General features: G+C 41.9%; 1 protein-coding gene across 4 annotated transcripts in view; it reads right to left on the bottom strand.

Moving 5' to 3' along the window:
- Window positions 1-313: 313 nt before the first annotated feature.
- SPPL3 (signal peptide peptidase like 3) overlaps window positions 314-16,398 on the bottom strand; it is a 138,468-nt gene continuing 122,383 nt past the window's right edge. For all 4 annotated transcript variants that reach the window (XM_047088426.1, XM_047088428.1, XM_047088427.1 and 1 more), the window contains 7 exons: window positions 15,800-15,878; window positions 14,767-14,879; window positions 5,265-5,371; window positions 4,841-5,004; window positions 3,890-4,089; window positions 2,789-2,898; window positions 314-2,137 (listed from right to left, as the gene is read on the bottom strand). In XM_047088426.1, coding sequence (XP_046944382.1) covers window positions 2,066-2,137; window positions 2,789-2,898; window positions 3,890-4,089; window positions 4,841-5,004; window positions 5,265-5,371; window positions 14,767-14,879; window positions 15,800-15,878 — 845 coding nt within the window. In that variant the 3' untranslated portion in view covers window positions 314-2,065. The remainder of the gene's footprint in view (window positions 2,138-2,788; window positions 2,899-3,889; window positions 4,090-4,840; window positions 5,005-5,264; window positions 5,372-14,766; window positions 14,880-15,799; window positions 15,879-16,398) is intronic.

A 16,398-nucleotide genomic window follows, 5' to 3' on the forward strand; every position in this document is an offset into this window, starting at 1 on the left:
TTAGTCACTTTGGAAGAGTTCCCCCACCCCCTGCCTTGTTTAATTAGCATCCTCAAGGGCTGAGGAAGGATACAGCTGATGAGCAGCGAGCACATGAGTGTACCTTTGGTATTCACCAAATCCAGAGGCTGTTATGAGTGCTGTGGGCAACGGAAGCTTCAATTCTTTGACATCTCTAGGACTGAACCAGAGCCACGGGTGACCTTGTCTGGAGACAGGGTCTTCCCATCAGTCTTCTGGAACAGGCAGAGCAGGTAGGAGGTGACGGGAGCTCTGTGTGGTACCAACAACCAAAAGTGAAGATGAGGTGACAAAGGCTAGAAAGGAGTCATTTATTAAAAAAACAAAAACAAAAACAACAGAACACAAAAAACAAAACAGCCCTCAGCAGGATTTGAAGACACAACAGAAGAACGCATCATCCTGATCGCTTCCCGCCCTCACGCCCTGCGACGCGCACGGCCTACGAGCTCTGTCCACCGTGGCTTCTGGCAACGGGAAGCCCAGCACACCAGTTCATCACACAGGTTGAGGCAGAGGCACGTCACCTGCCAAAGGGAGAAATCAGGACACGTGGGCCCTTCTCTGACCTCTGCTGTCAGGTAGCCAGGATTCTCTCTGCCTGTACAGTGGGCAATTTCTTACCGGGCTGGGGCTGCTGAGACAAAGGCAAGCTGACACGATCACACTTAAATTACTACCAGAATGCCAGCTCTCCAGCAAAGACCACAGCACATGGTCAGATTCTAAGGGGACAGAGCAGCTCGCTCCTTCCACAACTCCTAGAAGGTAGGGCCCAGCTCAGAGGGGCATTTGACATTTGTCCCCAACACCCAGTTGTCACCACAGGTAAACCAAGACCATAATCACAACAGCAAGGACAGGATCGTGTTGCTTTTTTCCTTTTTTTTTCTTAAAGGAGTGAGGGCATGGAAAATACAGCACACCAATGAAACAAAATGCCAAAAAAAAAAAAAAAATACAAAAAAAAATAGAAAATAGAAAAATGTATTTACAAGTAGTACATTACTATGATCAGAAAGCACAAAGACACCTGCTGCTATATTACATGCATTGGTTCAAGAAGAAACTACTAAAAACCCTGCAAGGGAGAAGCCTGTAAAAACAAAAAAAGGGCCAAAAAGTTTTAACTTTTCATCCCTAATTTGCTACACTGATCAAAACCAAATGAGAGCCCCCTAAAGTCCATGAGTATATCAGTACAAATACTATACTGGTTTTTAACTGCACGTTCAGTTGTGGAGGGAAAGACAGCAGCTTATCCATATACAAGAAAGCCAGAGTAAACTGCTCTACATGCTAAAAATTACAGCAAGTCCCTGTCTGCTACACAGCATGATCTTAGCAGGTTTTAATTTTTGTTTATTCATATATACCTATGTGCATGTGTGTGTATGTATAAAAACCGTGCCCTCGTTCACTGCCAACACAACATCTGGGTGGACATGAACTCATTACAACAAATTCTTATGTTTATGTTGTAAGAAGTCACTCAATGTCTGTGGATTTAATAAGTCACTTCACACCACAGAAAATATTTAATAAATCCAAAAAAAGGAAAGAATAGAACGACAGAAGAGCTTCTGTCTCAGTTCTCTGAAACTGAGTCCCCCATAGGAAACTGGTCCCAAAGTTCTTGAGGGTTCACTGAAGAAACTTCGGTTTGCTAATATTTTTCATCCTTTTAGTGTTCAAAAGGTACAGAACGACTCCTTGCCGTTGTCAGTTTTAAACAGTCACATCTCCATCCCCCACGGGTAACAGTCTGGTGCAGATTCATAAAAACGGGGGAGGAAGGAGTGCTGGGGAGGGCCTGTCACTTCAGGAGGGGCTCCGCCTCTACAACGGCAGGAAGAGAAAGAACCAAGCAGGGCTCCAGCACCTCGCTCCTGCAAACAAGCTCCCTGCAAACGCAAAATCCAGTCACACGTCAGTTCCTTAAACAGGTACATCTCTGAGTACCAGGCCAGCTCTAAGAGGAAACAAAACCACGCGTTGACAGAAAAGGACTAAGATGGCCATTCTGGTCACTCTCTGGGATCCATCATACTTCCAGGAATCGGGAGCTGCTGGACTTGGAGTGGAATGGCTCAGACCACATCCGCCGAAGGTCACCCTGGGAAAGAAGGAACTTTACTAAGTTACAGGTTTAAACGTGAGCCACACACATCTACAAGTCCTTTTTGATCTCAGACCACACTGCTTCTGCAGAGAATCAAAGAACATTTCAATTTCATGCACTGAAAGATAACCACCATTCTTTGAAGAACTCACTAGAAGAGCTCTTAGGCCCCTTACGCCAAGAAGGGTGTAAGTTCTCTCATTTCTCAGTGAGATGCTAAAGGCGAGTTAGTTTGCCTCTCTGCCTCCTCCTCTGTAAAATGGGGATAATGCAAATATTATAAGGTAATGCTCCAAGTCTAGCTGTAATCATACATTTCTTATTTCCAAACTTTAAGGCAGAGTACTAAAAAAGCTGTTAAGTGACAATAGGGCGCTGCTTTTAAGGGAAACAGGAAGTCTCTGCAGCTGAGCTCTAGGGATTTCAGTTAGTCCATCCATGACCAGGTGGCGTGAGTAGTCTAACTCACTAGCATTTTCTGCCAATGGCTGTAATAGTCTGGAAGAGGTTGCTAATACCAGGTTAGCAAAAACCCATCAACCCACTGTCAAGACCAAGAGCTCTGGGGCTTAAGGAGAACCACCTCTGGCAAGGAGAATATATGCCAAGTTATTGCTTTCATAGGTTTTTAACTGCTTCTCTCACCTTTAAATAGGCCATCGTGAGGAGTGGCAATAAGGTAAATGGCACCAAATAGAGAAGGGCAGGCTGGGCTGCTCGGTGAATGCGAGATGCCACAGTAGCGGTGAGCAGACCTATAAGGAGAGAAAAACACTCGTGAATAATGCCAAGGGGCCAGCCCCGAGAGAAAAGAACCTGTAATATGGCTGCTGCTTGCCAGGGTCTTCAGACTGGACAGCTCTACTGTGACACATTCTGTCCAATAGGTAGGGTATGAAATGCCCAGCCCTAGCAGTTAAAGAAGCATGGAACACTACAGCTTTAAAAATGCTAGCATTGCAAGGACGTGTGAGTGGCTCAAGTCCCTGTCTGTGCTCAGGTTCCTGGTTCAAGCCCTCACTTCCGCACTGAGCGTGCCTGGTCTTCCTCAGTCTTGTGTGGTATGTGATGCCAGACTCGGAGGCAAAAGACCTGGGTCCAAGTTCCAACTGTGCTACTTACAAAAGCTGTGTAACCCTGGCTACGGCACTTCACCTCTCTGAGCCTCAGCCTCCTCTACTGTTCAGTGGGGCTAACACCACTTGCCATGCCTGTCTCTTGAGTTTTTGTACTGAAATGAACCACTATGCTGTAGTCATTGTAGGTGCAGACAGGTTACCGCTATTCCTAGCCCAATCACACAGGTCTCTTACTGCTGGTCCGTAAGTGAGCTGCCTAGAGAAAAACTAGCCTAGTGAGAGTCTGAGATTAGAGGTGATAAACATATTAGAACAAATGAAGGGAAATACCTGTTTAAAAAAATGGGAAATTAAGCAAGACATGGATTAACTTCAAGCTGAAGATTTAATTAGGCACACAGACTGATCCATGATCACTGTGTGGTAGAACTGACCATACTCTTCTTCCAATGTTCTTCAGAGATTACTGCTGGATCGGGAACGGGCTGACCAGTAAGGACAGCACCTGTCATCTCACAGGCCACTGTTACTTGTCCTTCGTGGTTGTCTGTAATAGCAACCACAGTTACTGCACTCCTTCCATCCAGCATCTGCAGCTAGAAGACCTGATTTAACTCCACGGGTTGGAGGACAGTTAGTGGATCACGTGCCTCTCCCACTGTCTTACCTACAAAGTATCCAATGAGGGTGCAGTGAAAGTAGGAGACCTTCTGCATGCGTCCAGAGATATTGGCGGGTCCAGAGGCACCGCAGGAGTCACCGTTGGCTTGTTTTTTGTAGTTGTCGTAACGAAGGACAAAGCACAACAGGAGTCCAGGCATCACGATGTCCCCAATGCCCAACATAGAGAAGTGACTGCCGGTGGAGCTGGAATGCAGTGGCACAGGTCAGGGATGCCACCCTCAACAATCCCATTTCTCCTCCTGTGCAGAGTCATTTGTCAGCTTTTTTTAAGAAGTTGGACTTACCTGAATGGGAGGCAATCTCTAGCGGTGGAACAGCACTAGTTTGTAAGAGTTTAGAGATTACAAGCCAGAAGAGTACTGACGATGAATGTCTTTAACCAGGCTCCCTCACTGCTTTAAGAGAGCACCTCTAAAGTGACTGCTAAAGTCGTCTGTTTAAGTACTGTCTCCTCTAGAAATGTCAAGCAATTCAGTATTTGTCACACATTCACTGCTGTAACTTCAAACAAGCACCTGACTACTACCAGACACGGATATTAAAGCAACACAATTTTTTCCAAGATTATATTACCAGCCACTGTATAATTTTAGCATTAGGACATATTTTTACAAACATCTTAGAAGAAAAAAGGATCCAGATTCTCCTGTGAATTCCCTTCAGCCAACTCCAAAATATGGTAACAGTAGTAACATATGGTTATTTGAGAACATTAATCAATAATAAAAAGTAGCACCTGTATCATTTAGTGACAAATCTTTGCAAGTCAAATCAATATTCTCTTTCTCATTTGTATAATGGACAGATGACTCACAGCCCTTTTCCAGTCTAGGATAAGAATGCTGATGACAAAGACCAATCAAGGAGCACAGAGGCACAGGGAGAAGACAGTGTATTAACCATCACAAGACGAGGCCCAACATGCTAGTCCTACCTGGGAAAGACCAGTTTTCCAGGCAGAGACAGGCGAGGAACATCACGCCCAACATTGGGCCCCAGGTGGAGCTTCCGGGATAGAACGTCAAGGGGATTGTCAGCCGGTTGTGTGGCCACCTTCACCATGACATTGCTATTGAAGATGTAGGCGGAGAAAAACACCTGCCGAATGGAGAGACGTCTTCAACAGAGGGAGCTAGAAGCAACCTGATCTCAGCATCAGCCCTCCTCGTTCTTAAGAGCAAAGTCTCAGAATATTACATCATCAAGCTTTTTTGACTGCATGTTTTGGAGGTGAAAGAAAATCTTTGCTCCCAGGGCACAGAACTTTGCCTGCCTGCTCTCCCCCCACCCCAAGAGACACACACGTACTCGAATTAAACACAAAAGAGAACAGTGGCTTCAGGGAAACAGACACTTACCCAAAAGACATCATAGATTAGAAGCCCTGAGAGAAGCAGGCAGGAGACCTTGAGGCTGGGCAGGCGGACAAAGGCGATCATGGCGACACAGAGACCCATGGCCAGGGCTGGGGAGGAGGCCACAGACATTGGTCAGTGTGGAGTAGACTCATCCTCTTTCCACAAGCTATTCTGCTTATAAACCTAACAGTCTCTAAGTCCCCTCAAAAGTCAAGCGGCCCAGTTTAAGCTCCAAGTTAAGACATTTACACCCTACTTGTGCAAAGTGCCCACTTTAGCCCATTCTGACGGACTGGTTTTCGGGGACATCCCTTTTCTCATGCTCTTGGATAGTGCTCAACTGTGTAAGACCCAGGAGATTGTTTTGAATGATAAAGCTCTGGGGTGCCTGGATGGTTCAGTCAGTCAAGCTTCTAATTCTTTTTTTAAAATTTTTTTAAATGTTTACTTATTTTTGAGAGAGGGAGAGACAGAGCATGAGCGGGGGAGGGGCAGAGAGAGGAGACACAGAATCTGAAACAGGCTCCAGGCTTCAAGCTGTCAGCACAGAGCCCGACGCGGGGCTCAAACTCATGAACTATGAAATCATGACCTGGGGCGAAGTCAGTCGCCGAACTGACTAAGCCACCCAGGTGCCCCTATCCTCATTCTTAGGTCAGAAAACTCTTTTTCAGGGAGTCTTTCCTGATCTATCAGATTAAGTAGGGTTTTTTTTTTTTTCTTTTTGACACCACAGAACTCTGAAATCTCTCTCAACTTGCTCACCCATTCTGTAACAGTGTGATTATTTATATACAAGCAAATTTATTGCTTAAATTTGGTACTCCTGGTTGACCAAAACCATGGCTTATTCTTTCTGTGAAGCCCCAGCACTTACCAGAGTAGATGTTCAATAAATATTTTCAGAATGAATGAAAAATTATGTTCCATCTACTTTAAATTTAAAATTACTCCAAGGAAAGTTAGAAAAGTGAGGCCAGATTACACATGTATATCATTTTAATAGAATTGGTGGTAAACTGTCAGGACATGTAGCTAAGTGGGCAAATAGAGCAGTCTGGCAGACCCTGGACATGTCAAATCAACTCATGTTTGGGGAGTTCCTACCATGGGAATGGTGTTGCACAAACAAGAGGAGAAAAACCATTCCTAACCCTGGAAGACAGTGCTAACACTGGGAAAAAGAACAAACTATCTGGATTCTTCCTCTGTCATACCGTTATCAAGCACTCGGTGATCTCCACGCTGTGTACTGCAGTATGCATTTTGGAGAGATGTGGTTGAACATAATTTCTGATTTTACGATAATCTAGGATGTGCTTGTTTTACTAGGGTCTCCTTTATTTTTTTATAAATTTCTAAGAACAGAACCAAGGCCCATGATATAATCAACCCATATGCATTTTTTTTAAACAGGGTTTCCCATTATAATGATCTCCAGAAACAAATAGTTGGCTGTGCTGTGAATCGATAAACAGGGCACTGGCAGGGATAAGCTCAGCTGGCCTGAGGAACAACAGTGGTCAGTGGAGGGTGGGAAGCCCCTGGGGCAGAGGAAGGGGTGAGGGCAGTAGGGTAGCAAGTGATCTGTTCAGGAACTTACAAGTGCAAACGTGGGGTGCAAAGTGCACCAAGGGAACAAAGGAAGAGATGTGTGGCAGTAAAGGTCAGAGGGCTGACTGATGATAACCAAAGGGGCAGGTTCCCAAGGTTAAATGTATATGCCTATGTGACACATGCAGGTGACTGGTCCGTTCCAGAATTTTTCAATTTACCATACAGTCCCTTAACCCTAAACTGGGAGAAGCCTTTACAGGCCACAGGGTCTAAGCATCCACTCATTGCTTTGTCACTCCTCTTATGCTGATCCTACCCCACCTGAGTCACAACCAAACACGGACAAGACAGAACTGCTCAGGGACATTGTCATTCTATCTCTATCTTCCATACAAGAAACTACATTCGTTTTCAATTTATCAGTGTTTCATCACGTGCACTCCATCCACGGCCATTCTGTGTACCACCCTTTGTTGTTACAGCACACCTCGGTCACACTTCCCTAGTTTGATGTGCGTCCTTCTTCACTTTCTCTCTTTCCCACTTACTCTTCACTGCCACTGTAAACAATTCACTTTGCATCATTTCCTGCCTTACAGTCACTAGGCTCCCTACTCTGATGGATCAAGTCTAATTATAAGTCCCACAGCATTGGGCACAACTCACGGGATGGCGTGTCCCCAGAGTCTGTCTTCCTTTGTTCCTACTCCTCCCCAGTTAAGCTGAGCAATACCCTCTTCCCAGTCACGCCAACCAAGCGTCGCCAGCTGTGCTGTGAGTTCCACATTTGAAGCAGAATGCATCCCTTCTGACTGTTTCAGATAACGAGTATCACTCCTACCCCCAAAAGAACACTGCCACAATCTGTCCCATCATAGGAACATACCCTCAAGTATTCTAGTTTGCCTCTCTTTTTCTCCATTTTCATTCAAGTAACTCTTCATAATCTTACCTCCTCCTTAGCACTTTCCCAAGCCAAAATTAAGAGAAGTGATAACTTTCCCTCATTCCATGCTGCTTGAGAGACTCAAGACTCTCCCAAATGGCTTTACCAACCATCTTCACTTTGGGTTAATTTACATTTAAAATTAACCAAAAACGTTAAGAGTAGTAAATTATTAATCTTAGCCACTTGTCTAGAATTACTTTCAACTTAGTATCGATATAATCTTTGCGTCGCTTTGTCTTCCACAACCAGTAGGGTCAGGGACAAAGACAATGACACCAAACCAAGCCAAAATGTTCTTGAAAAGCAACATGCAACCTGTAAATTCTTAAGCAGTGCTCAGTTCTAAGATAAAGGATCTGTAGATAGCTAAGCCCTATGTGGACTAAGTACCAGCGTCTAGCATTTTAAAACAAGAAAACAAATCAATTGCTAGATTTTTGGCACTGAACATTTTCTAATCACAGATTAGTAGCAAGTGTATTAGATGAGGGGGCTGAACTAGACATCTGTTCAAGACTCTTCTAGTCCCTGAGCTGGTCAGTGGATCCACACTGTGAACCTGGTTTAACGATCCCTGAACAGTAAATGTGTGTGCACAAGATTCACCAGCTTTTAGCTAATGCATGATACCACCTATTGGTCAAATTCTCTCAAGATTTCCCAAATTTTTTTTTTTAATTTTTTTTTTTTCAACGTTTATTTATTTTTGGGACAGAGAGAGACAGAGCATGAACGGGGGAGGGGCAGAGAGAGAGGGAGACACAGAATCGGAAACAGGCTCCAGGCTCTGAGCCGTCAGCCCAGAGCCTGACGCGGGGCTCGAACTCCCGGACCGCGAGATCGTGACCTGGCTGAAGTCGGACGCTTAACCGAATGCGCCACCCAGGCGCCCCAAGATTTCCCAAATTTAAAAGGTTAATTTGCCAGATGAAACTGAAAGTAGATAAAACTCTAGATTTAGTTCAAGAACACACTGAAACGTCTTCTTACTATTAACGCTTCTTAGTATATAAAATTCTGAAAACACACTTCATGCCAGGGCACCTGGGTGGCTCAGTCGGTTGAGCGTCTGACTTTGGCTCAGGTCATGATCTCACGGTTCATGGGTTCAAACCCCGCATCGGGCTCTGTGCTGACAGCTCAGAGCCTGGAGCCTGTTTCAGATTCTGTGTCTCCTTCTCTCTTTGCCCCTCCCCCAGCTCACACTCTTGTCTCTTTCTCTCTCAAAAATAAACATTAAAAAAAAATTTTTTTAAAAACCTTACTTCATGCCTTGCCCTAAAACAACCACATTTATAATTGTCTTCACTTTAAATTAACTTCAAAGAACAGGCTTTAACTGAGAAACATTCATTCAAAAAATTTCTACTACCAAATTATCACTGCCTACAAGATGATTTCTGATTGTGCAGAGAAGTCTGTAAAGATAATTTCCACGTCAGAGAAGAACCTATTTCAAAACATTAAAGACCATGGCTAGAAAGCTACATTTTCTGTAACAGCAGAAAACAAACATCAAACACTAGAATCTGAGAAAGAGTAATTGTAAGAAAAGCTCAGGGGCGCCTGCATGGCTAAGTCGGTTGAGCATCCAACTCTTGGTTTCGGTTCAGGTCGTGATCTCACGGTTCGTGGGTTCGAGCCCCGTGGGCTTGGGATTCTCTCTCTCCCAGTCTCTCTGCTCTCACTCGCAGGGGTGAGCACGTGCGCCTTCTCTCTCTCTCTCAAAAATATATAAACTGGGGGCGCCTGAGTGGCTCAGTTGGTTAGGCGGTTGATTCTTGATTTTGGCTCCGGCCATGATTTCATGGTTGGTGAGTTTTTTGTCCCTGTGTCGGGCTCTGCTATCAGTGCGGAGCCCAATTCATATCCTGTTTCTCTCTCTCTGCCCCACCCCCGCTCTCTAAAAAATAAATATTAAAAACTATCATCAAAATAAATTTTTAAAAAGCTCAAAAGTTCTTTTTTGGGGGGTGGGGAAAATTCTACTCTTGGTCACGGGAAGTTCAACCAGTGCAAACTGGCAGGGAAAAGAGACTCCTGGGTAAGTAAATATTGGGGAATATCAATAATGACAAAAGGTGATGGAAACGTCTACATGTTAGGGTTGATTAGGGTTTGGGGAACCTCACTGGACACTCAGAATTTTAGCTATCAGGTGAATTTCATGATGGAAATGTATTTCTGATGGGTCACTGGGAAAATAAAGGTGCCTCTTATGGGCAGCTTTCTATCGGCTCCACAGTCTAGAGGAAATGTTGCAGTGAAACGTACTCTGCAGCTATCTTACAGACAACTGTTTACCCCATTCTGCTGTCAGCGAGTCTAGTAAGCCTGGCCCCGGCCCCTGCCCCTGCCTGTAAAGGTACAATGAAGAAAATTCTGCTAACTTGTTCTCAAGTATGTGTTTCAGATGGCTGTGTAAATCAGTGTATCTTGAAAAGAATGTCACCTTCTATCATGCCAACTTTTTCTTTTTTAGTGACATACTACTAGAAAATAGGTATTTTTCTCTTCTATGCAATGCCTGGGAAGAGTAGACAAGAGAGTATAAAGAACATTGCTTGCTGTTTTGAGAGGTATCCCTTTTTGGGTCAGCAGCTTGGTAAATTTAAAACCCTTAGCAAAACCTATAAATAGTATCATGTGTGTCTGGACACACGAATAAAGGGCTCCACGAAAGCAGAGTCACCACAAGTTAGTGGGATTTCAGAGAACCTCAGACCACAGAGGGGGCTGACAGACTTCAGGTAATTTTTTTTAATGTTTATTTTTGAGAGAGAGAGAGAGAGAGAGAGAGAGAGAGAGAGAGATTGCGCAAACGAGCATAAACAGGGGAGGGGCAGACAGAGAGGGACACACAGAATCTGAAGAAGGCTCCAGGCTCTGTCAGCACAGAGCCCGACGTGGGGATTGAACCCATGGATTGGACCATGAGATCATGACCTGCTGAGATCATGACCTGCTGAAGTCTGACGCTTAACCGACTGAGTCACCCAGGTGCCCCAAGACTTCAAGGTAATTTACATACCATTTGTCATCAGAAGGACTTTGGGTTTTCCAGTGTTGAGATGAATCAATGTGGTGATGATTCAGGTGATGACTGCCCTATATTACTCTAGTTAAAGCAGTGGCACCTGAAGCTTTTTATCATCTCATTTCACATAATATTTGTACAGGGAGAATCATTATGCTTGCAGTATTCTTATGGATTGGTGTTTACAGAAGTGGACTCTTTCATTTAAGGACATTAGCATAAAACAGTTTCTCTTCAGAATATATAGCTAAAAGTCATTTTATATGGACTGAAATAATCTGGTTTAGGTATTAACCAGCTAACGAGCATTTCTAAATAGTTTTTGTTCAAAAGTAGTAGAGGAGAAATGTCTGTGCTGCCTGCTTTCTCATCAGGAAGCACTGGTTTAGGTGAGACTGAAGGATGTAATCATAAAAGCAGCTATGAGATTGATGTGGACTAATACTTACTATCTCTACTCCAGTCATTATCATGATTAAGACTCCCTAATTTTCTGTAACAGATTTAAAAAGAGATTAGGCTCTATGAAAGTCTTTCAAAATCACCTACATGCTTTTCAGGTTAACAAGTCATTCTTCTGCAGAAATCAAGACTTAATCTCAGGAAAAGTCAAACACACACACTTGCTACTTCATCAATACTCTTAATACCTAGTATATAAAAATAGGCATTTACTCTTCTACAATAAGCCGGGCAAGCAATTTATGTGATTTCAGATGTAACTTCTTTTTCTGAACTTATTCTTTATCAACCTCCACAAGCACTGAAGTATCAAGCACCAATCCATAAGAATACTGCAAGCACTGATACTAGATTTGGGAAATTTAATAGTTCTGGTAACTACTTAAAAATCCTAAACACTGGGGCGCCTGGGTGGCTCAGTCGGCTAAGCGTCCAACTCTTGATTTTGGCTCAGATCATGATCTCACGGTCGGTCCTGAGATAGAACACACACATGGAACCTGTTTAAGATTCTCCCTCTCCTTCTCTCTCTCTCAAAAACAAACAAACAAACAAACAAACAACCTAAACACTGCACTTCAGGATGCTTATATACATTCCAAAGCAAATGATCACAGAAATGTTTTTTTATAAGGCAATTTAAGATGCTAAAATAAGAGACCAAACCGGTCAGAAATCAGCAAATATGAATTATCACATGGTCAGGCAGATTTTGACACTGTTTTCCATTCTGACTCATTAAAGGCCTCTAAATAAATCTAAGGGGTAATGTGGTCTGCAACCTCATGGAACTTTTTTTTAAAGTTCATTTATTTATTTTGAGAGAGAGAGCATGTGCAAGCAGGAGTGGGGGCAGGAGGGGGAGAGGGGAGAGGGGAGTCAGTTTCAAGCAGGCTCTGCACTGTGAGCGCAGAGCCAGATGCAAGGCTCGTTCCACAAACCATGAGATCATGACCTGAGCTGAAATCAAGAGTCAGGTGCTTAACCAACTGAGCCATCCAGGTGCTCCAGGAACTACTTTTGGGTCTCAAGAGCTTGGTATATGGTAGGCACTCAATAAAAGTGATGAACAACTATGACAACAATTATATACAAACAAATTATGTATTTATAAAGTTATACATTTTATGTAATATTTAAGTATTAAATATTTTATGAATATGTGTAACATTTGAAGATTAACAAACAGTAATATTGATAGTTTTTATTTAGAGGTAATTCAGTGAATTTTAACACAGGCATAGACTTATATAGCCACCACCACCCTCAGTGTGAATACTTGTATCACCCCAATAAAATCCTTGAGCTATAGTCACACCCTCTCCCCCACACAACCACTTGTCTGTTCTCCATCACCATAATTTTGTCTTATTGTTTTTAAAAATATTTTTTGCTGAAGAAGTATACTGGGTATCTCTGCATGATTTACAATTTAAAAAGCGCTTCTCTATAATTATCACCTACGATTAAAATCACATGTGCCATTTACCTATAGCTTTACAGAGCTCTCAATCCACTCTATAGCTTGTTTCCTTACAATACTCAGTTTCTTAGAGTTTTTCACTAGTTAACTTGGCACACATAAATTTCAAATTCTTGAACTGGTACAAGACAAAAAAAAAACCAAACCCTTGAAACAAAAGAATAAGATTTTAATTTTCCTCAAGGTTTAAAATTTCCTCCTTATCAAGATTATATTACTAATTCTGGATCACACGTGCACACAAAGTTTAAAATCCTTTTTGTCAAGTTCTATATGATTTGACCATGAGCAGAATATTGCGATACAAGTGTGAGCTACTCCTGAACTTGAGGCATGGACAGTGAGCATCACTCTCGCTGGCTCTGTGCTTAGGCAACACTGAATGACAGTTCCACAGTTAAGCCATCCTCAAAGCTGCAGGGACCAGTGCCTTAGTGGAGAGGAGCCTCTCAGACCTGGCAGTTGCTTCCAAAGAGCTCTGTTTCCAAGGTCTTGATTAGCCTTGTAGTTGCTTGGAATGGATAATGGGAGTAAGTGCAATCCATACCCATAATCTCTGATTTTTAAATTCCTCCTTTAAAAATTCTTTAGATAGTACTACAAACAGTATAAAATCATCTTTTGTATTTTAACTTCCTTCCCTTCTGAAACACCAGAGGAAAGGAGAAAGTGAACAGACTTTGTGGGGCAGAGCAATGGTTAAAGTTTCTTGAGATCAGGAAAATGAACTGTGAGAACAGGAGTCAGGACTGAATGAGCAAGGAGATGGAAGTGCTTACATGGTCTTTAAGAAAAATGAAAAACGTCTTAGAGGAGAGAAAAGAGTAAGGGGGGATTTTTGGAAATGTCCTTCCAAGATATTTTGAGAAGTATCAAGTATACACAGGAGTTCTGTGACTGGGTAAGTGACTTCTCTGAACTTCGTTTCCTTGTCTATAAAATGGAACAATAACAGTACCTACTTCAAAGACTTTCCAGGATTAAATGAGATAATCCACGCAAACACCCAGGAAAGCACCCAATGCGTAAGAAGCACTCAATAAATGTTAGCTGAATAATACTGCCATTATTATTTCATCATTATCATCACCAATGAAGGGAAATCCTCACATGCTATGGACAGGAGTATAAACTGCCACAGCCTTTCTGAAAGGCAGTATAATAACAGATAAAAAAACTTTTTACTACAAAAACCCTTTAATCTAGGAATTTAATATCTAGGAACTCATCCATAGAAAAATAATCTTATTAAGTAATCTGACATGTGTACCATGAGGTGGAACAAGAGTGTTTACCTCAGGATTATTTATAAGAGAAGATTAAAATCAATCTAAGGGCCCAGCAATAAACAACATACAATGGAATACTCTGGAATTATTAAAAAGGATAGGATACATCTTTATGTAATGATACAGACATGTATTTGTATCATTACATAAAAGAGTCTATTGTATATAATACATATATGGCATATATTCCACATATGTATTTTATATTACAGTATTCCATTTATGTAAGAAAATACATAATCTATAGACAAAAAATTACATATGAATGTTCATACTAGTATTACTCATAATAGCTAAAAAAGTGGAAACTGATGAATAGATAAATAAAATTGGCATATCTATACAACTGAAGAGTGTTTGGCCATAAAAAGAAATGAAATACTGATTCAGGTTACAACATGAATAAGAACCTTGAAAACATCATGCTAAGTGAAAGAAGGCAGACATATAGGTCATATGATGTTATGATTTTACTCTCTGAATATACTAAAAGCCACTTCAAGTAGGTAAAAATGTGGACTATACCTCAAAAAGCTGTATTATTAAAAATATCTTGAGAATGTGGGTAAAAATAATAACTCAACAATATGTAACACCACCATCTTTGGACACCTAATACTCATGGTAATCAGAGGAAATATTACTAAAACACAAAAAGCAGAGGAAGGGAGGACAAATTTAACTATAAACTGTATTAACACTTCAACTTGTCACATGTTACTCACCATCCATGAGAAGCCAATGGCCAGTGAGAACCCAGATAAGGACGAGCATGACAGACAGAGAGAATGACAGTAATTCAGCAGCAGTAAAACGCCCACAGCAACCAAAGGAAATCCTGGAAAACACATGATATTTATTGGACTAACAGCTGATACATTATATTCAATAATCAAACTCTCCCTTGGTTCTTCACGATCAGAGTTCATCAGGGCCAGATTAGAATAGCAGGCAATACCTAGACTCCCAGAAATTGAAAACACCCAAACCTCTTTGGAGTAGGCTACAGGAAATGCAAAGGCCTTAATGATCCTTCTGCAGCCCTCTGATATTGTAGTTGTTATCCCGAATTATCAACATGGATGTTTACAATTTAAAGTGACAATACCAATCTTAGGAGAATGAAGTACACTATAGGGTAATTCTGTTTTTATGAGGAAAGCAAAATCAAGAAGGTCAATAGTTCAATCCACTGGGTGATGATGAATACATATTTATAAAATGGTAACAACTCTATCTGGTTATCACGAATTCCTGGGAAAATCAGCTGCTCCTAGTGACTGGTTTCCTTACGTTCATATGGGATCTCTATTAACACAGCACTTGGTGTCCATGAAGCAATGGCTTTAGGAGTTGAGATGTGAAAGGTGTGCACACTGGGTTTAAACCCAAGTGGTTAGTATATATTCTTGGTCACCAAAGACAAAAGGCAAAGAATGTCTGAGTTGATCACATCCCATTAACTCACTAGTCAAGAGACAAAAGCATTGCTTCAAAATGAAACTGCTCATCTTTCAATAATCTGAGCAGGAAGCATGTTTCAACGACTCCGACTTCCTAAGATTTGTGTATATTTCCTCTCCTATGAAAAGGTGCAAAAGGAAGTACTACCTTCCAGTCTTAAAGATCAAACGTCTCCCTTCCCAGTCTTCTAGCATTTGTGTGCTCTGGTCCATACCAGAAATTTAGACTCCTAACAATGTTATCAAGTGTGACATAAAAACATTTAAAATTTAGAGAAAAATCCCAAGTCCTTACTTGTTCTGAGGTGAACAGGGTCTTGTTAAATACTGGCACATCGGGAGAAGGAGGAAAGCAAAAGCTATTGTGGCAAGAACTAGAGAAAGAAAATATATGGTTAAGTTTTGTTGTTTAAGAAAAATGGCAGGACTTATGGAAACACTGACCAGGATACTCTTCTCAATAAGTAGATACAATTAATTAACGACAGAAGAAAAATATCTTCCTTTAGCACTGTACAAATAAAGTCTTGAAAAACAAACAGTACCTGATTTGAAGGAATGGGAAGCATAGACAGGTTTTCTCATTCTTTTCTATCTTAACACGGAAAGATAAATGGCGAGCCAGGGGATGATCTAACATGTCTGGCATTTTGTTGATGTTCTATACATTTCCATCATCTCTTGACTTGAAAACTGATCAGAGGGTTGACAGTCAAATTACTCTGATTAGTTACCAATGCGTCTGTCTACAGAAACATTGGTGGGGGTTGCCAATGACCGCTTCGCCACACTGGACCTTCTGGACACTTTGACTCCAGACAAGGAGTCAAAGTGGTCCTGTTCTGGTGTCATAAAGCTCACAAGTTTTCAAACCCCTGGCCTTTTGTTCAGACT

The sequence above is a fragment of the Lynx rufus genome, unplaced genomic scaffold, assembly GCF_022079265.1.
Source record: "Lynx rufus isolate CCGP_SWC_20201006 ecotype Redwood Valley unplaced genomic scaffold, mLynRuf1.p SCAF_24, whole genome shotgun sequence".
Taxonomy (NCBI): Eukaryota; Metazoa; Chordata; class Mammalia; order Carnivora; family Felidae; genus Lynx; species Lynx rufus.